At 35.7% G+C, this 23694-nt stretch overlaps 1 protein-coding gene across 9 annotated transcripts; it reads right to left on the bottom strand.

Annotated features, from left to right (window-relative positions):
* Window positions 1-11: 11 nt before the first annotated feature.
* Window positions 12-23191, bottom strand: LOC139982973 (uncharacterized). 9 transcript variants are annotated; one of them, XM_071996231.1, is made up of 23 exons: window positions 22706-23188; window positions 18287-18418; window positions 17582-17710; window positions 16914-17042; window positions 16234-16362; window positions 15593-15721; window positions 14923-15048; window positions 13798-13926; window positions 13108-13221; window positions 12149-12274; window positions 11493-11615; window positions 10808-10939; window positions 10044-10172; window positions 9358-9486; window positions 8554-8685; window positions 7978-8109; window positions 6919-7035; window positions 6239-6370; window positions 5545-5676; window positions 4868-4978; window positions 4311-4406; window positions 3627-3758; window positions 12-1578 (listed from the first exon to the last, which is right to left on the bottom strand). In XM_071996231.1, exons 4-23 carry the CDS (start codon window positions 16957-16959, stop codon window positions 23-25), a joined length of 3852 nt encoding a protein of 1283 aa, XP_071852332.1. In that variant the 5' UTR covers window positions 16960-17042; window positions 17582-17710; window positions 18287-18418; window positions 22706-23188; the 3' UTR covers window positions 12-22. The 9 variants fall into 9 exon arrangements, with proteins under 9 accessions (XP_071852332.1, XP_071852335.1, XP_071852336.1 ...); XM_071996234.1 differs by having other exon boundaries at window positions 4868-4993; window positions 16267-16362; window positions 22706-23185; XM_071996235.1 differs by having other exon boundaries at window positions 4868-4993; window positions 16267-16347; window positions 22706-23185.
* Between the last annotated feature and the right edge of the window lie 503 nt (window positions 23192-23694).

Below are 23694 nucleotides of genomic sequence, written 5' to 3'. Positions count from 1 at the left end.
TCGAATATTAAGAACAACTATCTTATCTTTCAATGTGTCGACAAAAAACATGCACACCGTCCGTCTTTGCAAGTACACACGGTAAATTGCTACCATTTTTGATATTGTATTCCGAAAGTAATTTGTCATCTAGTAGGCACTCATCATTGAACAGAAGACTTTGCTCCTCACTAGGAATGTCTGCATTTTCTTGGACTGTGTCTTTCAAGTCCTGCACTGTGGCACAAGTGTCCATCACGAAAGTGACAGTCTTGTCAATCAAACTTTTCCTGTAAATGGTAACGGTTAGTCTTAGTCCAAGTTGAAGGTTTACGAGACTGACAATACTCTGGTTCTCAATATTATAGTCAGAGAGAGTGAGTTCATCTTGTAACTGTTTTCCGTCAAATATTAGGAGCTGTTTCCCTTCGGGTATGTTTGTAAAATCTTCAATCCTCGATTTTACCTCCTTGATGGTGTTATCATTTTTAACTGCAATTGTACTTGTACTTCCAGAAGCAGTTCTTATCTCAATCTTCATGATATCATGTAAGCTGAAATAAATACATTTGATGTTACCTTTTCCAATATTGTAATAAGAGAGAGGTTTAGAATCTTCTAACTGTTTGCCTTCAAAGTTAATTTGCTTGAGGCCGTAAGGAATGCCTTCCTTATCTTGGATTTTGAACTTCACATCACTAATTTTATCTTCTGGTTCTGCCCCAATTAGTAATTGCTTACTAGTATTAACAAATACACGGATCCGTATACTTTCTAGCAGGATTGGTTGGAGCTGTAAGATGGATTCGTCCTGGATGTTATAATATCTTAGTGACTTCTCTTTTTCCAACTCCCTATCAAAAAGCATTAAGCAATGCTGACCTCTACTCAGTGATTCTTGACATTCAATCATGGATACAATACTTCCAATGGAATCGGTTGAATAAACTCCTAGGGACAGTTTATCACCGTACAAGTTTATGTAAAAGATCAAGATCTGTGTAACTGACAGTAGTTGCACAGATGAATTGTCTTTGATCTCATAATTTGCAAGAGTATAATTGTATCGTAATAGCATCCCACAATAAAAGAGGCGCTGGATGTTAGAAGGAATATGTGTAACAACTTCAAGTTGATGTTTTAACTGATCAATAGTATCACTTAGCTGTACATGGAGTTGAAAATTCCGATCTGCAGCCTGGATGCAAAGTGAGATGGTACGATCTTTGGGAAGCTCTGTCCCATTGGATTCAGGTGTATTTATTGCCATCATACTCAGTCTTGCATCTGCGTCATCAAAATTTGGCGAGTGTTTGTCCCACGAGGAATGCAGCTTAGGGATGTTCTCTTGTAGATGAAGGTCGTGATTAGACCAATGATGTTGATTGGAAACCAGTGTAGTACACCCAACTGGATCATCGACATATTTGACACTGCAAACATCTTTACTCGATCGGTATTTGTCATAGGAAAGATTCTGGTTAGGAGTTTTCTCCTGCAGATTGTCAGTTGTGCATTCCTGCTGTTCCTCTGTTTTCTTTTGAGAAACCTGTGTTGTGGATTCACTGTTGCTGTGTGCACTATTTTTCTGATCCATTTCTGATAGATAGAAAAAGGGAACATATGCCATTTGTCTTTATGTAGATTCATGTTGCAGCTTTTTCATTTTAGTCAGTTATTCCAAACCTAGCTCGTATAATGTATCATAACATTGCAATGGACACATGTATACTACATATAATGCAGGATATCATCATCAAATGAAGGTTAATGCATAATTGGTACCATTTGCGTGTAATTGTCATATTTCACAGTAATTGTCAGTCCTCACAAGAAAGTGTCGCCTCAATATAAAATAAACCAAGACGGTCACAGGATTTATTTATTTCTTGATTCATTTTATATTGGGTACACATAATATAAACTGTAAACACAATATTCTTGAACTTAGTAAGATGTTGCCACACATTATATATAGAGTATAGAGATTACACAAGATGGGAGTTTTGCACTCTGTTGGTCTACGAAAACATATTTTTTATAGTTATGAATGTATGATCAGATAATATGAAATTATTATTTTGTCAACATCAAATGGCAGTAAAAACTGCAGATGAAAAATAAGACGTTTCACAAGGACAAAAAAAGATGATGACAAAGATGGGAAAGTGAAACACGTTACAATTTTGTTTAAATTTACTCACAAGTAATCTTTGAGGTCCTTGCATTACTATAGACCTAATGTAAATGTTTACTTTTAACTGTATATTTATCTTGCAAACGTTTTCAACTTTTTTTTACCTCAAACGTCCTTTGACCTTCACAGAAATTTGTAGAACCTTGTACTGACTATGTGTCAAATTCATTCAAAGAGGGTGTAGGAGGCCTTTGCCCCTAGTTTCTATTGTTAGTCAAGGTAAATGGTTCAGTACTGGGATATTTTGCATGTAGCAGGGGAAGAATTAGAACACTACTACATCTGTACACCCGCTTATAATTCTTACAAAAAGTATTTATTAGAAAAACCTTGTGTAATATTAGACATTTTTTCATCTATTTCATATTCTAAATATGCCCTCACAATGCATCATTTTACATCATTTTTTTTATAATTTTATATTCCCCCTTTTTTGAGGTTTTAAAGTCAAAAACTGTAACTACATAACATACTGGCCAAGTACGGTAGTTTACGATCGATTTGCGTTTCGACACTCTACAGTACAGAAACAAAATATGAATGTTTGATAGAGTCTGACGAAACAATAAGTTAGTCAGATTACATGAACACAAAATGTTGATTTTAATATTTAAAAAAACTTGCCTGTCTGCAAACTACACAAAATCAACATCCTGCGTTTGCATTGGAGAAAATAGTTTGTGACAGGCAGAGATGCTCAATCACAATTGATTTTCCAAGTTTAATACAGGAATGACCTCAATAAAACACTGCATACATACAGTATGCATACACCAGCAAAGCCCAATCTACATTACATACAATAGGACAGAATACAATCACAGGATTTTGGCTGAATTCAGTCTTTTGGGCCCAACCCTGCCCCTCCCCCGATGTAATGAAACACTTGTTCACATACGTGTTTATGCAGACTACATTGTTCACTGACTGACCACAGCAAAATGATTGCCATTTTCTCCATTTGGATAAATGATTGTATGGATTACAATGGTAACTTTCTTTAAAACCCTTACTCTGCTTATTTGTTGCCCCCCCCCTCACCCACCAACCCTAGCCTACATTCTAACAGATTCCATCTCACACCCTCCGTCCATTTCTCCACCACGTTAAAATTAAAAGCGCCACAATTTCATTAACACGATTTACCGATTTTTTTCGGTTACAATTTCGGTTTTGTCAAGATCCCGGTTGACAATAATTGTACGGTATCAGACTGGAACACAGCCAGTCGTCTCTAAACATGTGTCGTCATCAAATACAAGTGTCCTCCCTAATGTGGGATTAACCAAAGCCTCTCTTACTCCCAAACCCCCTTTGAATGGTAACATCTTCATACTCCCTTCTTTCAATATCCACGCAATGCCGTGGCTGTCTCTACCATATTCACAGTAAGAACCATAACTGTTTCTTACGTACTTTAACAAGATTAAGTTTTGGTTCGGTTACAAACCTTTTTCATTATCTTTCTTGGCAACATCTGTATCGGAATGGGACATATCCCGTCTACTCTGAAAGGACGACGGCTTTGTCGAGACGTTCTCGTGATCAAGGTCAACGTTTCCGATATCTTCATCTCGGTGATCTAATGACCGGTAAAAGAATTTTTCTTAGTAACAAGGATCATCAAACACATCGAAAGAAAGCGTTGACAAAAAAAATTATATAAGGAAACGAAATACAATGTTCATGTTTATCATTTGACTCTTCGAACAGATCATTCCCAAAAAAATTGATACGTATTCTCATTAATTGATATGAATAAAGGTATTCATCCATTCATTTCAAATTTATAGCACCACCATTTTGACCAATATCAATTTCATTAACACGATTTACCAATTTTTTTCGGTTACAAATTTCCGTTTTGTCAATATCAAGGTTGACAATACTTGTACGGTATCAGACCCGAACACAGTCAGTCTTCTGCAAACATGTGTCATTATCAAATACAAGTATCCTACCCAGAATTGGATTCATCAAACTTATTTGGACCTCCTCCCATTCCCACATCCCCAGCCTCCCTCCTTCCAATACCCATACAAAGCACTGGGTATTTGTTTTCCATATTTACATTTTGAACAATACATGTTTATTACATACTGTAACAAGATTAATTTTTTGCTCGATTTCAAACCTTTGTCGTTGTCTTTCTTGGCAACATGTTTACCGGACTGTAACATCGTCGAGACGTTCTCGTGATCAACGTTTCCGAGATCTTCATCTTCGTGATCTAAGGTACGAAAAATGAATATTTCTTAGAAACAAGGATCATCAAACACAACGAAAGAAATTCGTTGAAAAATATATATAAGCAAACGAAATACAATGTTCATGTATATCACGTAACTCTCCAAACAGAGTAATCATTCTGGAAGAAATAATACAGATTCTCATAAATTAATTAGGATAAATTTAATCATCATTTCAGTTCAATTTTAAGGCACCACAATTTTGACCAGTGTCGATTTCATTCATACGATTTACTAATTTGTTTCGGTTACAAATTTCTGTTTTGTCAAGATCCTCGGTTGACAATATTTGTACGGTATAAGACCAGAACACAGCCAGTCTTCTCTAAACATTTGTCGACATCGAATACAATTGTCCTCCCTAAAATGGAATTCACCAAACCCACCCCCTCCCCTAATCTCCAATTGTCAGCCTCCCTCTTTCTTTTGGTCGGTTACAAACCTTTTACATAATCTTTCCTGGCAACATGTTTACTGGACTGTAACATATCCAGTCTTTTCTTAAAGGACATCGGTATCGCCGAGACGTTCACGGGATCAACGTTTCCGAAATCTTCATCTCCGTTATCTAATAAACAAAAATTGAATGTTTCTGAGTAACAAGGATCATTAAACACAAAAAAAAAAAAAAAGCTTCGTTAAAAACATTTATCAGGAAACGAAATACAATGTTCAAGAATATCAGTTGACTCTTCAAACAGATCATGCAAGAAGTATTAGTACTATTCTCATTGATTGATATGAATAAAGCTTATCATCAATTCAGTTTAATTTAAAAACACCACAATTTTGACAACTGCCACTTTTTTTACACGATTAACCGTTTAGTTTTGGTAACAAATTTCCGTTTGGGCAAGATCCCGGATGACAATAAATGTTTGGAATCAGACCGAGAAAACAGCCAGTCTTCTATAAATACGTGTCATCATCAAATAAAGTATCTTACCCAAAATTGGATTTTCCAAACCCACTCGCACCTACTCCATTCCAACATCTTCAGCCCCTCCTTGCAATACCCAGCCGAAGCATTGGCTTTTTCTCCACTATATTTATAGTATGAATCATAAATGTTTATTATTACATACTGTAACAAGGTTAATTTTTAGCTCGGTTACAAACCTTTTGCATTATCTTCCTTGGCAACATGTTTATCGTGCCGGGACGAATCCCGTCTAGTCTGAAAAGACGACGGCATCGTGGAGACGTTCTCGTGATCAACGTCAGCGTTTCCAAGATCTTCATCTCTGTGATCTAATGAACGAAAATGATTTTTTCTTAGTAACAAGGGTCATTAAACACAACGAAGAAAAGTGTTGATAACGAATAATATAAGTAAACGAAATGCAATGTTCATGTTTATCATTTGACTATTGAAACATAGTAATCATTCTAGAAGAAGTAATACATATTCCTGTTAATTGGTATGAATGAAGTTAATCATCCTTTAATTTCAGTTCAATTTAAAAGCATCACAATTTCGACCACATTTTCAACATCCTTAAAACGATTTAACCGATTGTTTCGGTTACAAATTACCGTTTTGTCAAGATAGTCGTTGACAATTATTGTACGGTATCAGACCGGAACACAGCTCTTCTTCTCTAAACATGTGTAGACATCAAATACCAGTGTCCTACCCAAATTGTGATTCACCAAACCTACCTTCCACACCCCACCCGAAGTCACATTTCCTCAGTCACCTCCTTTCAATACCCTGCCAAAGCACTGGCTCTTTCTCCACTATATTTATAGTATAAATCATAAATGTTTATTACATACTGTAACAAAATTAATTTTTTGCTCGGTTACAAACCTTTTGCATTATCTTCCTTGACAACATTATCATCGGATTGTGACATATCCTTTCTACTCTGAAAGGACAACGGAATCGTCGAGACCTTCTCGTGATCAACGTCAATGTTTCCGAGATCTTCAACTACGTTATCTAATTAACGAAAAATGAATGTTTCTTAGGAGCAAGGATCATCAAACACAACGAAAGGAAGAGTTGGTAAAAAATAATATAAGGAAACGATATGCAATGTTCATTTATATCAGTTGAATCTTTGAACAGATCATTCAGAAAGAATTAATACGTATTCTCATTAATTGTGAATTCACCTATTCATCATTTTATTTCAAATTGAAAGGACCTCAATTTTGACCACTGTCAATTCCATTAACACGATTTACCGATTTCCGGTTAAAAATTTCCGATTTGTCAAGATAACGGTTGACAATTATTGTACGATTTCAGACCAGGACACAGCCAGTCTTCTCTAAACATGTGTCGGAATTAAATGCAAGTATCCTACCTAAATTTGAATTCATTAAACCCACTCCCAACGTCCCCCACCTAAATTGATACATCCTCAGCAAAACTCCTACCAATACCAAACCAAAGTACTGGGTGTTTCCTTAACATACTGATAGATGAATCATAAATGTGTACTATATACTGTAACAAGATTATTGTTTTGCTCGGTTACAAACCTTTGTCATTATCTTTCTTGGCAAGATGTTCATCAGACTGGGAAATCTCCCGTCTACTCTGAAAAGACGACTGCATCGTCGAGACGTTCTCGTGATCAACGTCAGCGTTGCCGAGATCTTCAAAGAAAATGAATGTTTCTTAGTAACAAGGATCATTAAACACAACGAAGAAAAGCGTTGATAACAAATAATATAAGTATACGAAATGCAATGTTCATGTTTATTATTTGACTCTTGAATAGTAATCATTTTAGAAGTAATACATATTCTTATCAATTCATATAATTGAAGTTAATCATCCTTTCATTTCAGTTCAATTTAAAAGCATCACAATTTCGACCACTTGTAATTTCAATAACTCGAATTACCGATTTGTTTCGGTTACAAATTTTCGTTTGGTCAAGATACCGGTTGACAAAAATTGTACAGAATCAGAGAGGATATAGCCAGTTTGCATGTGTCATCATCAAAAACAAGTATAGTGCCTTAATTAAATTCACCAAATTCATTCGATCATCCCCCCTCCCACTCCATTCACACATCCCCAGCCTTCCTCCTTCCAATATCCAACCAACCCGTGGCTGCTTCTCAAATACATTTAGAGTAAGAACCGTACCTTTTTATTACATACTTTATCAAGAATATTTTTTGCTCGGTTACAAACTTTTGTCATTATCTTCCTTGGCAACATGCTTATCGGGCTGGAACACACCGTCTACTGTAAAAGGACAACGACGTCGTCAAGACGTTCTTGTGATTAACGTAAACATTTCCGAGATTTTTATTTCCTTGATTTAATGAAAGATAATAGTACGGTATCATACCGGAACACAGCCAGTCTTCTCTAAACATGTGTCGACATCAAATACAATTGTCCTACCCAAAACTGAATTCACCAAACCCACTCGCACCCTACTCAATTCCTATATCCTCATCCTCAGACACCTTCCTTCAAATACCCAGCTGACTCATTGGCTGTTTCTCAACCATATATGTAGAAGGAATCATAGTTGTTTATTACATACTGTTACAAGATTAATTTTTGGCTCGGTTACAAACCTTTTTCATCATCTTCCTTGGAAACATCTGTATCGGGCTGAGACATATCCCGTCTACCCTGAAAGGACAACGGCATCGTCGAGATGTTCTCGTGATCAACGTGAACGTTACCGGAATCTTCATCTCTGTGATCTAATGAACGAAATGAATGTTTCTTAGAAACAAGGATCATAAAACACAACGAAGAAAAGAGTTAATCACAAATAATATAAGTAAACGAAATGCAATGTTTATATTTATTAATTGACTATTGAGACATAGTAATCATTGTAGAGTAAAATAATACATTTTCTTATTAATTGATATGAATGAAGTTAATCATCATTTCATTTCAATTCCATTTAAAAGCATCACAATTTCGACCACTGTAATTTCAATAACACAATCTACCGCTTTGTTTCGGTTACAAATTTTCTTTTGGTCAAGCATGGAGGTAAAACAGACCACTATGGGTCAAGATACTGTATGACAATTATTGTACGGTATAAGACCGGAACATTGCAAGTTTTCTCTAAACATGTGTCGAAATTAAATAACATTCTGTAACAACATTATTTTTTTTGGTCGGTTACAAACCTTTTGCATTATCTTTCTTGGCAACATGTTTATCTGGCTTGGACATATCCTGTCTACTCTGGAAGGACAACGGCATCGTCGAGACGTTCTCGTGATCAACGTCAGTGTTTCCGAGATCTCCATCTCCGTGGTCTAATTAACGAAAATTAATGTTTCTTAGTAACAAGGATCATCAAACACAACAAAAGAAAGCGTTAATAATAAACAATATAAAGAAACGAACTACAATTTTCAAGTTTACCCTTTGACAAATTAATGTTTCTTAGGAACAGGAATCATCAAACACATTAAAAGGAAATTGTTGGTAACAAATAATATAAGAAAACAAAAATGGAATGTTCATGTATATCATTTGGATCTTCAGCAGATTAATCATTCAAGAATAATTGATAAATATTCTCATTGATTGATATAAATAAAGTTAATCATCAATTCATTTCAGTTTAATTTAAAAGCATCACAATTTTGACAACTACCAGTTTCATTAATACGATTTACCAGTTTGTTTCGGTTACAAATTTCCGTATTGTCAAGATCCCAGGTTAACAATAATTTTTCGATATCAGACCGGAACACAGTCAGTCTTCTCTAAGCATATGTCGACATCAAATATAAAATGTACTACCAAAAATGGGGCTCACCAAACCCAACCCAACCGCCCCCCTACCCTTTATCACCAATTCTCAGCCTCCCTTTTTCCAATATACGGCCAAAGCACTGGCTGTTTCTCCACTATATTTACATGAAGAACAGTAACTATTTATTACAAACTGTAACAAGATTAATCTTTTGCTCGGTTCAAACCTTTGTCCTCATCTTTCTTGGCAACCTTTTCACTGGACTGTAACATATTCTGTTTTTTCTGAAAGGACATTGGCATCGTCGAGACGTTATCTTTACCAACGTTTTGTCCGAGATCTGCATTTCCGTGATCTTATGAACGAAAATTAATGTTTCTTAGTAACAAGGATCATCATATACAACGAAAGGGAAGCGTTGGTAAAATTTTTTGGAAGGAAACGAAATACAATGTTCATGTTTATCACACTTGACTCTCCAAACAGAGCAATCGTTCTGGAAGAAGTAATTCATATTCTCATTTATTGATAAGAATGAAGTTACTCAGCATTTCAGTTCAATTAAAAAGCACCACGATTTTGACCACGATCAATTTAATTAACACGATTTACGGATTTATGTCGGTTACAAATTTCCGTTTTGTCAAGATCCCGGTTGACAATAATTGTACGGTATCAGACCGGAACGCAGACAGTCTTCTCTTAAAATTTGATGACATCAAATACAATTGTCCTCCCCAAAATGGGAATTACAAAACCCACTACCTTCACCCCCCATCGTCTATGCTCAGCCTCCCTCCTTCCAATACCCAGCCAAATCACTAGCTGTTTCTCCACATCATTTACAGTAAGAACAAGAACTGTTTATTTCAAATTGCAACAAGATTAATAATCTTTTGCTCAGCTTCAAACCTTTGTCATTATCTTTCTTTGCAAAATGTTTACCAGACTGCAATCTATCTTGTCTTCTCTGAAAGGACTTCGGTATCGTCGAGACGTTCTCTTGTTCGACGTCGTGTACGAAATCTGCATTTCCGTGATCTAATGAACGAAGAAGAAATGTTTCTTAGAAATAAGGATCATCAAACACAACGAAAGAAAAGCGTTAATAAAAAATAATATAAAGAAGCGAAAGACAATGTTCATATTTGTCACTTGACTCTTAACACAAAGTAATCATTCTGAAAGAAGTAATACATACTCTCATTAATTGATAAGCATAAAGTTAATCATCATTTCAATTCAATTAAAAAAGCACCACAAATTTGTCCACTGTCAATTTCATTAATACGTTTTGCTGATTTGTTTAAATTCCGTTTTGCCAAGATCCCGGTTGACAATAATTGTACTGGATCAGACCGGAATACAGCCAGTCTTCTGTTAACATTTGACGATATCAAATACAATTGTCCTCCTTAAAACGGAACTCATCAAACCAACTACTTGCAACCCCCCACCCGACCATCCCCAATTGTCAGCCTCTCTCCTTCGAATACCCAGCCAAAGCACTGGTTGTTTTTCCATCACATTTACAGTTAGAAATATAAACGTTTATTAACTATTGTAACAAGATTGATCTTCCAAAGCACTGGCTGCTCCTCCACTACATTTACAGTAAGAGCAATAATGGTTGACAACATATTGTTACAAGATTAGTCTTTTGCTCCGATACAAACCTTTGCTTTTATCTTTCTTTGCAAAATGTTTACCGGACTGCAATCTACTATGTCTTATCTGAAAGGACTTTGGTATCGTCGAGACGTTCTTTTGACCAACGTCGTGTACGAGATCTACATTTCCGTGATCTAATGAACGGAAAATGAATGTTTCTTACTAACAAAGATCATCAAAGACCCCCCAAAAAAATTCGTTTGTAAAAATATTGAAAGGAAACGAAATCAATATGTTCATGAATATCAATTGACTATTCCAACACAGTAATCATTCTGGAAGAAGTACTATATACTCTCATTAATTAATAAGGATGAAGTTATTCATCATTTCAAATGAATTTAAAAGCAGCACAATATGACCACTGTCAATTTCATTGGTACGATTTACGACTTTGTTTCGGTTACAGCTTTTCGTTTTGTAAAGGTCCCAGTTAACAATAATTGTACGGTATCAGACCGGAACAAAGCCAGTCTTCTCTAAACATGCGTCGACATCAAATACAAGTGTCCTACCAAAATGGGATTCACCAAACCAACTCAACCCTATCCCCCTATTCCCAATGCTCAGCCTCCCTCCTTCCAATACCCAGCCAAAGCACTGGCTGTTTCTCCTCTATATTTACGGTAAGAACAATAATAGTTGACCACATTCTGTAACAAGAATAATCTTTGCTCGATTACAATTATATATCATTATCTTTCTTGGCAACATGTTTACCGGACTGTAAAGTATCCAGTCTTTTCTGAAAGGACATCGGCATCGTCGAGACGTTCTCGTGATCGACGTTTCCGAGATCTTCATTTCCGTGATCTAATGAACGAAAATGAATGTTTCTTGGGAACAAGCATCGTTAAATACAACGAAAGGAAAGCGTTGGTAAAAATATTGATAGGAAAAGAAAGCACTTTGCTCTTAAAACAGGGTAATCATTTTAGAAGAAGTAATACAAATTCTCATTAATGTATAAGGATAAAGTTAATCATAATTTCAGTTCAATTTAAAGGCACCACAATTTTGACTACTGTCATTTCATTAATACGTTTTACGAATTTGTTTTGGTTACAAATATCCGTATTGTCAAGATCCCTGGTTGACAATAATTGTTCGATATCAGACCGGAACACAGTCAGTCTTCACTAGAAATATGTCGATATCAAATAGAAAATATGCTACCAAAAATGGGATTCTCCAAACCCAATCCCGCCCCCTTTATCCTCATATGTCAGCCCCTTCTTTTCAATACCCAGACAAAGTACTGGCTGTTTCTCCACTATATTTACAGAAAGAACAATTACTGTATATAACATACTGTAACAATATTAATCTTTTGCTCGGTTACAAACCTTTTTCATTAACTTTCTTGGCAACATGTTTACCGGACTGTAACATATCCAGTCTTCTCTGAAATGACATTGGCCTCGCCGAGACGTTCTCTTGATCAACGTCCCCGAGATCTTCATTTCCGTGATCTAATGAACGAAAAATGATTGTTCTTAGAAACAAGGATCGTCAAATACAACGAAAGGAAAGCGTTGGTAAAAATATTGGAGGTAAACGAAGTACAATGTTCATGTATATCACTTGACTCTTTAAACAGAGTATTCATTCTGGAAGCAGTAATACAGATTCTCATAAATAAAAAGGATAAAGTTAATCATGATTTCGGTTCACTTTAAAAGCAGCACAATTTTGACCGCGATCAATTTCATTCATACGATTTACGGATTTGTTTCGGTTACAAATTCCCGTTTTTTTAAGATCCCCGGTTAACAATTATTGTACGGTATCAGACGGGAATACAGTCAGTCTTCTCTAAGCATATGTCGATATCAAAAAGAAAATTGCTTACCAAAAATGAGGTTTCCCAAACCCAACCTCCTCCTTATCCCCAATTCTCAGCCCCCTAAATTAATATAAATTAATAAGGATAAATTTAATCATTATTTGGGTTCTATTTTAAAGACCCACAATTATGACCAGTGTCAATTTCGTTACTACGATTTATTAATTTGTTTCGGTTACAAATTTCTGTTTTGTCAATATCCGCGGTTGCCAATATTTTTTCGGTATAAGACTAGAACACAGCCAGTCTTTTCTAAAAAATTGTCGACATCAAATAAATTTGTCCTACCTTAAATGGGGCTCACCAAACCCACCCCACCCCTCTTATCTCCAATTCTCAGCCTCCCTCTTTTCAATATCTGGCTAAAGCACTGGCTGTTTCTCTACTATATTTACAGGTAAAAAAAAATCACTGTTTATTACAAACTGTAACAAGATTATATTTTGCTCGGTTACAAACCTTTGTCATCATCTTTCTTGGCAACCTTTTCACTGGTCTGTAACATATTCTGTCTTCTCTGAAAGGACATTGGCATCGTCGAGACGTTATCTTTACCAACGTTTTGTCCGAGATCTGTATTTTTGTGATGTTATGAACAAAAAACGAATGTTTCTTAGTAGCAAGGATCATCAAATACAACGAAAGAAAGCGTTGGTAAAAAATATTGGAAGGAAACGAAATACAATGTTCATGTATATCACACTTGACTATCCAAACAGAGCAATCTTCCTGGAAGAAGTAATTCATATTCTCGTTTATTGATAAGAAAAAAGTTAATCATCATTTCAGTTCAATTAAAAAGCACCACGATTATGACCACTGTCAATTTAATTAACACGATTGACGGATTTGTGTCGGTTACAAATTTCCGTTTTGTCAAGATCCCGGTAGACAATAATTGTACGGTATCAGACCGGAACGCAGCCAGTCTTCTCTTAAAACTTGATGACATCAAATACAATTGTGCTCCCCAAAATGGGAATTTCAAAACCCACTACCTTCAACCCCCCAACATCGTCAATGCTCAGCCTTCCTCCTTCCAATACCCAGCCAAATCACTAGCTGTTTCTCCACATCATTTACAGTAAGAACAAGAACTGTTTATTACAAATTGTAACAAGATTAATAATCTTTTGCTCAGTTTCAAACCTTTGTCATTATCTTTCTTTGCAACATGTTTACCGGACTGCAATCTACCATGTCTTCCCTGAAAGGACTTTGGTATCGTCGGGACGTTCTTTTGACCAACGTCGTGGACGAGATATGCATTTGCATGATCTAATGTACGAAATATTAATGTTTCTTAGTAACAAAGATCATCAAACACAACGAAAACAAATTTGTTTGTAAAAATATTGAGAGGAAACGATATCAATGTGTTCATGAATATCAATTGACTATTCCAACAGAGAAATCATTCTGGAAGAAGTTACACATACTCTCATAAATTGATAAGGATAAAGTTAATCACCATCAGTTCAATTTGAAAGCACCACAATATGACCACTGTCAATTTCATTGGTACGATTTACGAATTTGTTATGGTTACAAATTTCTGTTTTTTCAAGATTCCGTTTGACAATGATTGTACGGTATGAGACTGGAAGACTAATTTGTTTCTGTTACAATTTCGGTTTTATCAAGGTCCCGGTTGACAACAATTGTACAGTATCAGACAAAAACACAGCCAGTCTTCCCCAAACATGTGTCGACATCAAATGCAAGTGTCCTACCGAAAATGGGATTCACCAAACCATCACCCAACCCCCCCCCCCCCCTCCTTATCCTCAATTTTCAGCCTCACTCTTTCCAATATCTGGCTAAAGCACTGGCTGTTTGTACACTATATTTACATATTTTCGTCAAGCACAACGAAAAAAATTCGTTGAAAAAATTATACATAAGCAAACGAAATACAATGTTCATATATATTATTTGACTCTCTAAACAGAGTAATCGTTTTGGAAGAAGTAATACAGATTATCATAAATTAATAAGGATAAAGTTAATCATCATTTCAGTTTAACTTTAAGGCACCACAATTTTGACCAGTGTCAATTTCAATCATACGATTTACTAATTTGTTTCGGTCACAAATTTCTGTTTTGTCAAGATCCTCGGTTGACAATATTTGTACGGTATCAGACCGGAACACAGCCAGTCTTCTCTTAATATTTGTCAAAAACAATTGTCCTCACTAAAATGGAATTTACCAAACCAACCCCCCTTATCCTCAATTGTCAGCGCCCCTCTTTCTCTTGCTCGGTTACAAACCTTTGTCTTTACTTTTCTTGGCAACATGTTTACCGGACTGTAACATATTCAGTCTTCTCTGAAAGGACATCAGCACCGTCGAGACGTTCTCTTGTTCAACGTTCCTGAGTTCTTTATCTCCGTGATCTAATGAACGAAATGAATGTTTCTTGGGAACAAGAATCATCAAATATAGCAAAAGTAAAGCGTTGGTAAAAAAAATGAAAGGAAAAGAAAGCAATTGACTCTAAAAACAGAGTAATCATTCTGGAAGAAGTAATACATATTGCCATTAATTTATAAGGATAAAGTTAATCATCATTTCAGTTCAATTTAAAAGCACCACAATTTTGACCACTGCAATTTTCATTAATACGTTTTACGAATTTGTTTCGGTTACAAATTTCCGTATTGTCAAGATCCCCGGTTAACAATAATTTTTCGATATCAGACCGGAACACAGTCAGTCTTCTCTAAGCATATGTCGACATCAAATAGAAAATGTACTACCAAAAATGGGGCTCACCAAACCCAACCAAACCCACCCCCCTACCCCTTATCACCAATTCTCAGCCTCCCTCTTTCCAATATCTGGCTAAAGCACTGGCTGTTTCTCTACTATATTTACATGAAGAACAATAACTCTTTATTTCAAACTGTAACAAGATGAATCTTTTGCTCGGTTACAAACCTTTGTCATCATCTTTCTTGGCAACCTTTTCACTGGACCGTAACATATTCTGTCTTCTCTGAAAGGACATTGGCATCGCCGAGACGTTTTCTTTGTCAACGTTTTGTCCGAGATCTGCATTTCCGTGATCTTATGAACGAAAATTAATGTTTCTTGGTAGAAAGGATCATCAAATACAACGAAAGGATAAGGCTGGTAAAAATATTAGAAGGAAACGAAATACAATGTTCATGTATATCACACTTGACTCTCCAAACGGAGCAATCGTTCCGGAAGAAGTTATTCATATTCTCATTTATTGATAAGAATAAGGTTAATCAGCATTTCAGTTCAATAAAAAAGCACCACGATTTTGACCACTGTCAATTTAATTAACAATATTAACGGATATGTGTCGGTTACAAATTCCGTTTTGTCAAGATTCCGGCTGCCATAATTGTACGGTATTAGACCGGAACGCGGCCAGTCTTCTCTTAAAATTGGATGACATCAAATACAATTGTCCTCCCCAAAATGGGAATTACAAAACCCGCTACCATCAACCCCCCCCCCACTGGCTGTTTCTCCACCACATTTACAATAAGAACAATAACTGTTTATTACATATTGTAACAAGATTAGTCTTTTGCTCCGTTACAAACCTTTGTCATGATCTTTCTTTGCAAAATGTTTACCGGACTGCAATCTACCATGTCTTCTCTGAAAGGACTTTGGTATCGATGAGACGTTCTTTTGACCAACGTCGTGTACGAGATCTGCATTTCCGTGATCTAATGTACGAAATATAAATGTTTCTTAGTAACAAAGATCATCAAACACAACGAAAACAAATTCGTTTGTAAAAGAATTGAAAGGAAACGATATCAATATGTTCATGAATATCAATTGACTATTCCAACAGAGTAATCATTCTTGAAGAAGTAACACATACTCTCATTAATTAATAAGGATAAAATTATTGATCATCTCAGTTCAATTTAAAAGCACCACAATATGACCACTGTCAATTTCATTGGTACGATTTACGAAATTGTTTCGGTTACAGCTTTCCGTTTTGTCAAGGTCCCGGTTAACAATAATTGTACGGTATCAGACCGGAACACAGCCAGTCTTCTCTAAACATGTGCCCACATCAAATAAAATATTCCTATCAAAAAATGGGATTCACCAAACACTCACCCCTACCCCCTATCACCAATTCTCAAACCCCTCCTTTCAATAAACAGCCGAAGGACTGGCTGGTTCTCTACTATATTTACAGTAAGAAAATAAATGTTTATAACATATTGTAAAAAGTTTAATCCTTTGCTAGGTTACAAACCTTTGTCACTATTTTTCTTGGCAACATTTTTACCAGACTGGAACATATCCAGTCGTTTCTAAAAAGACATCTGCACCGTCAAGACGTTCTCGTTACCAACGTCGTGTCCGAGATCTGCATTTCCGTGATCTAATGAACGAAAAAGGAATGTTAGTTTAGTAACAAGGATCATCAAAAACAACGAAAGAAAAGGATTGGTAAAATATAATACAAAGGTAGGAAATATAATGTTCATGTATATCATTTGACTCTTTAAGCAGAGTAATCATTTAAGTTGTAATATATACTTTTATGAAGTTAATCATCATTTCATTTCAGTTCCATTTAGCAGCATTACAAGTTTGATCACTGTCAAATTCATTGGTACGATTTACCGATTTGTTTTGGTTACAATTTTCCGTTTTTTCAAGATCCCGGTGAACAATAATTGTACGGTATTAGACCGAAACACAGTCAGTCTTCTTTAAACATGTGTTGTCATCAAATACAAGTATCGTTTCAAATGTTGGCTTCACCAAACCTACTCCAACGTCCCATTATCACATTTTCAGGCTTCCTCCTAAAAATTCCCACCCAAAGCACTGGCTGTTTTCCCACTACATTTACAGTAAGAACAATAACTGTTCATTACATACTGTATCGAGATTAATATTTTCTAGGTTACAAACCTGTTTCATTATCTTTCTTTGCAACATGTTTACCGGACTGGAACATATCCAGTCTTCTTTGAAAGGAAATCGACTTTGTCGAGACGTTTTCGTGGTCAACGTCGTGTCCGAGATCTGTATTTACGTGATCTAATGAAAAACAATGAATGTTTCTTAGTAACAAGGATCATCAAACACAACGAAAGAAAAGAATAGTTAAAAAATTATATAAAGGCATGAAATGCAATGTTCATGTATATCTTCTGAGTAATCATTTTTCAGAGAACACAGAGTAATCATTTTTGAAGAAGTTACACATACTTTGATTAGTTTACATGAATAAAGTCAATCATCATTTCATTTCAGTTCAATTTAAAAGCACTACAACTTTAACCACTATCAATTTCATTAATGTGTCCACCGATTTGTTTCGGTTACAAATTTCCGTTTTGTAAAGATCCCGGTTAACAATAATTTTACGGTATCATAACAGAACACAACCAGTATTCTCTAAACATGTGTCGTCATCAAATACAAGTGTCCTGACTAAAATGAGATTCACTGAACCCACTCCCACTCTCCTCCCCAAATCCCCACATCCTCCTCCTTCCTCCTTCCATATCCAGCCGAAGCCGTGGCGGTGTCTCCATCATATGTATAGTAAGAACCATAGCTGCTGTTTATAACATACTGTCACAGGATAAATTTTATTCCTCGGTTGCAAACCTGTTTCATTATCTTTCTTGGCATTATGTTGACTGGACTGGAACATATCCAGTCTTTTCTGAAAGAACGACGACATCATTGAGACGTTCCTGTGATCAACATCAAACTTGCCGAGATCTGCATCTCTTTAATCTGATGAACAGAAATATAATACATATTTTAAATAATTTACATGAATAAAGTTAATCATCATCTCAGTTCAATTTAAAAAAGACAATAACCGCCATTTGAGCAAAATATCATAAATTGCCTTGGGTACAGTTACCCGCATATTTTGTTGTTTAACTTAATTATTATTATGGAATATTATATAGCTGAAATTGCTTCAGTGTCTGTTAATTGGCCGGGTTCGTTTTCTAGACGTCGTTCTAGAAATTATATTTTAAACAATGGTTTTGTTATTGGCATATTTGTCAAATTGAAAGAGTGAACCTGCGCTTAAAATAATGCACTCAAACAAAGTTGCGAAAACCTGTATTCTTCAAGTGATCCTTAACATATATTAACTTAAGCACCGGTTTAAAATGGATGGCATTACACTTTGTTAAAATGTAGATAATCTAATTAATGGTGATTCATCGTTAATTTCTGTCAAGTAAATTTTCAATTTTTAAGTCAAATATGGTTACACAGTCAGTATTCGTATTCGGTGACCTAAATGATATGTATTACCAAGAGATTCCTTTGGAAAAAGAGACCAACAGATTATTTGGAAAAGATCCATTCATACATTACAGCAAAATCTGATAAGTCTCTGCTCCTCAACGTGTGTCTTGCCAAACATGTAGGTGTTTTAATATCTCCTACGATTTTGGTGTCCTGTAAATCAGAAAGCTTCATTTCTAAAGAGCGATAAGGAATCATTTGAATTGAAGCATATTTCTCCTATATTTGTATTGGTATAGATATAAGTTACACAAGCAAATCTTGTTAAAATGATCCAGACTTACGTTAAATAAGTAGGAAAGCAGCTACTTGTGTAGGTCATTAGGGACAAGTGGTATTTACACAAGTATAAGGCAGACGAGAATAGAGCAACGAAATATAAAACATAAACGTACTTTTGAAACCATGCCCAAAGGATCTACTACAGCATACATTAATCATGTTAGGTTTTAATTCACATATAGTGCTCTGCATATTCTAAGATACATTTTACCAACATTTTCTCAGTTTGCAGATTTTGTATGAAGTACTGCTTGTAAGTTTTAAATCACTGATGCTTCGTTGATATTCTGACTGTCTAATTAATTAATCCATAACATGTTGATACCTTCTATAACACAACATATATTCATCATGAGGCTCGTATGAAGCTCTACTACCACCAGCACACACAACTGCGTTCTTTCTCTGTCACTCAATATAGTCCATCGGGACAGGCTCGATATCGCTCACTGTCGTTGCACATATTTAGTACGAAGGTTTGACCACATATTCTGTTGTGTTTTTATATGCGTTGTTAGGACTTCTCCGACCCAGCAATATTTACAGTTTAGAGGTAATCAAAACCCTTGTTGTGTGTTATGTGATATGTCAGCTATTACAGAAACTGCTCGACTCGGCGTGATGTACATGCACAGACTGTATGTAACGTTTGTGTGTTAACAATTCGTCTTCATAACGTACTGCATAACAAGAGAACGATGGCTGAAATTCTAACCAAATTTAAAGCCAACAGTTGGCAAACCGACGTAAAATTTTCCGAAATAATGGAGCAGTAATGAGGGTGGCAAATTTCCATCAATCGCCCGAGAAAGTAGATCAGCTTGGCTGGAATTTGGTTATGATACTTGATAGTGAACTTATAGGATACCATCTTGCCTGTTACCAAGATTCACCAACAGATCGACTATATAGGCTTATATGTGCTTCCATGATTCAATACAAGAACGATGAAGGCACACCTATGCCTGTTACTAATACTCATTTTAGAGCATTACTGTGACAAGAAAGTAAACATAACTTCCTCAAGTGACACCAATACCAACTATGAAAATTTAGGAAAAGACTTTTCAATACCATACTACCACTAGTTTGCCTAAGACTTGATTTACGTAGAAGTGATTTACGTAGCACCCATGGAATATTGATCGACAGACGACAGCTACTATACACTGGTATCTGTTATTTTATGATACCATTAATTTTATGTTTTATTTGTCATGAAACAAAGAAATGAAATCAACACCAGTGTAGGTTTGATAGGCAGGCTAACGTTAGGCCTATCGATATTCAATGTCGGCATAAAAGCCGAGACATATGGTCTAGCCTCGATTCTTGGATTAATTTTTCAAACAGGGCCTAACTAAGCCCAAAGCAGGTCTCTATGGCTGCTGATAGTACTGGCAAACGCAAACAAATGTAGCGTGTAATGTAGCTTATATACAGGCTACTAAGTAAATACACCTAGGCAATGCTACCGTATTGCCTAGTCTCTTCTCTCCGTGAATTTTGTACAACTTACAAAGCGATTTGGCATTTGTAAGTTCCAGCTATTTAGCATCAGCATGGCACTCGATTGAGTAGCACCCAGTCTTATTACAACTATTTAAAACATTTGGAATAAAATGTTTAATATCAAAGCATCTTGCTTGTTTTATTTATAGTGATGCATGTATAGTGAGGCCTATTTGTAGGAAGGAAAATCATGTCAAGTAGGGTTGCATGTTTTCTCAAACCTTTGTAATGTGTGGGTTTGTAACTATGCCCTACCAAGCACATGGCTCCAAGATTACAATGAAAAATGGAATATCAGATGGTTGAGTTCCCAGTGTAGACAGTTAAGAAGAAACACAGTTTGAACGACAGGACAATCCAAAAATACTGTATCAACCAAACACATTTGGTTTTGATTTGTTGCAGATAATAGTGCAGGCCCATCGGCGCTAAAGAAAATGATATTTGCGGTGCTTCCTCCCAAATAGTTATCTGGCACAACAAAAACTTGTGGAAAAACAGGATTCAGGTTTCGAAAGGAAGAAGATCTGGTAGCTGGTAAACAGAACAGCGACTCACTATCTGACTAGAAATGCTGAAAAACGACTCAAAGAGCTGCTGAACAGAGATGTGATGAAAAGATGAAAATACCATTGCCCAAGACATTCTGTTTACACGTCATAGAGAGAGAGACTACTTCTTCCTAAGCAAGTGACTTTGAGTGTTGTTCATGCTGACAGTGAAGAGTAACTCATATAATTTAGAAAGGATTGTTCGTGAAACCAGAACATAACCATGTTCATGTTTTGTTGTTGTTTATGTTCATCATTTTCTTTCATTTTCCTTTTTTTAAAATTCATTTGACCTTTTCCTTTCCTTTCCTTATTTTGTTTTATTCATTTGACAATGAATAACTTACTTTGGTAGATTGAGTAGTTCCCTACTGTTTCAATTTTTGGCTAACTACTACAGGGCAACAGAATGTTGGCCCTATGTGACCATTGTCTTTTTATAAACAAAGTAATTGTTGTGTGTGGCCTTGTTTTCCAGAAATACATGTGCTGGCTCCAAACCTCTAGCACCTTTGAGAATTGCAGGTGAATTAGTCGGTTTACTAGCTATTTAGTTTAGGTAGGAATATTCTTAATGATGGATGTGTTACTTCAAATGTATTTAAGGACACTGATGAGACCCATTTATAAGTTTATGATCTGAGGTTATGTATCTGGTAATAATTTAGTAACTTAATTGACAGCTGATAGGTTAATGGACACCAGATACCAGGGAATGAAGAGCGACAAGCTAGTCTAGGACCGTCCAGAGAGCCAGCCTACCCCAGAAGTGTCCCCAACAGAGTGAACCTGCCCGGAAGTAACCCAAAGAAGCAATTACGTATTGTGACTGTGTGTTTGGTCGACCCGCACCGTGATTATGTTCTTATTTCTTTAGGACCTTCAAGCATTTATTTTCCAATAAGTTCAGTGGTTTTCTTGCAGCTCTGATAAGATCTGTAAGTTCCTAAGTTATATCATTTACATTTTTCTTTTAGTTTAAGTGACCCAATTGTTTTTATTACAAGATTCATGTGCATTCTCTGCCTACTGTTTTCTCTAAATATGTTTACTTTTGTGTGAGCGTTACGCCCTTTCAAGTTGACCCCAAGTCGATCTCAGAGTTAACCGGCCCTACGCTTATTGTAATTTTCTCAAACCTAAAAATATATATTTTTGACGCTAAACATCATTCCATCGTTAAGGTTGCTCAGTGAATCCAGTAAACAGAACCAAAGCAAAAGTAAAAGTAAAAGAAGGAAACAAAGAGACATGAACATAATGTGTTTGTGTCTGTGTATATGCTACACTACTAAGCTTACGGTGCCTATTGTACACCATGACACGTATGACATACAGTATGTTGGGAGTGCCAGTGATTGTACACGTTTGGTTGTGCTATAAGAAAATAAGTCAACGATAAGCCTACCTTAAATGTTTTAGTCTTATACCGATTTAATCCGTTGAGTCACGCTTAAGCTCTAAGGCTGAAGACAAGTCTTAACGATGTACGTGATTCATAAACAAGCAGGTTCATGTAACACTACAATTATTCCAGGATAAGTGATACCCAACAGAGCTAACTGGATTGGACTTTACAACCCTCGGCTTGATACCTTCGGTTAAAAAGGCGTCAATAATTTACCACACGTTATGATGATTTGCATATGAGTAGCGATGTTGCAATACTGATGAAACATGGCAACTCCGACGTAAGCCGTATGGCAAGTTAACTATGGAACGCGAGAATAGAAAAATAACGTTCACCCTCAAAATACAAATTAAATGCGAACCGGGTTAAGAATTGTTTTCAATGATTGATATAACGCATTTTCAACAACCTTGCACAGCATTATCAAAATTAATACATTTAAGTTCTTGCAGCTCAAATAGGTGCTTTCAAGAATTTAGGTGATTACGATAACTAAAAATGAAACAAAGTAAGTTAACAGGAACACCTTGATGAAAAACTCACTGTTATAGCTTCTTCCGTTGCTGATAAATTAACATTTGACATTTATCATGTCTTGTTCAAAATAATTGCAAAATAATTAAAGTCATTCATGGACTGGTCAACCTGTATTTGTTGCTCATTGGTTTCCCCTGATACATTTAGGAGTACAATACAAATTCTTTAATTAATTTCAATTTGATTTTTCAATAAAATTTAATTGGATCATACCTTACAGTTAAGTCCAGTAAAACACCGTTGAGTTATTGTTCAAGGTTATAAATGATAAGTCACAAGATCCACAACAAGCAGTCGGCCTAAATCTCAGCAAACACTAAAACGTTTTAAAACGTTATGAAAACGTTTCGTCTTTTGTTTTGATGATGGTATGTGTGGTGTAATAAATATGTCAAGAAAACGTTTACATGTTATTATTCCAAACAACTTTTCGTTAAAACATTAACATA

This window comes from Apostichopus japonicus, chromosome 16, assembly GCF_037975245.1.
Source record: "Apostichopus japonicus isolate 1M-3 chromosome 16, ASM3797524v1, whole genome shotgun sequence".
In the NCBI taxonomy this organism is placed as follows: domain Eukaryota; kingdom Metazoa; phylum Echinodermata; class Holothuroidea; order Aspidochirotida; family Stichopodidae; genus Apostichopus; species Apostichopus japonicus.
Note: the sequence above shows the minus strand (reverse complement) of the source record. Positions and strands in the feature narration are given on the sequence as shown.

Coding starts and splice junctions, on each gene's coding strand:
- LOC139982973 (XM_071996229.1), bottom strand. CDS start 16,959: ATGTTCCAGTCTGGTAAAAATGTTGCCAAGAAAAATAGTGACAAAG. Junction 8,686..9,357: donor CAAGAAAGATGAGGACAAAG/GTTTGAACCGAG, acceptor TTCGTTAATTAG/ACCACGGAGATGGAGATCTC. Junction 3,759..4,310: donor CAAGAAAGACAACGACAAAG/GTTTGAAATCGA, acceptor ACCGGTCATTAG/ATCACCGAGATGAAGATATC.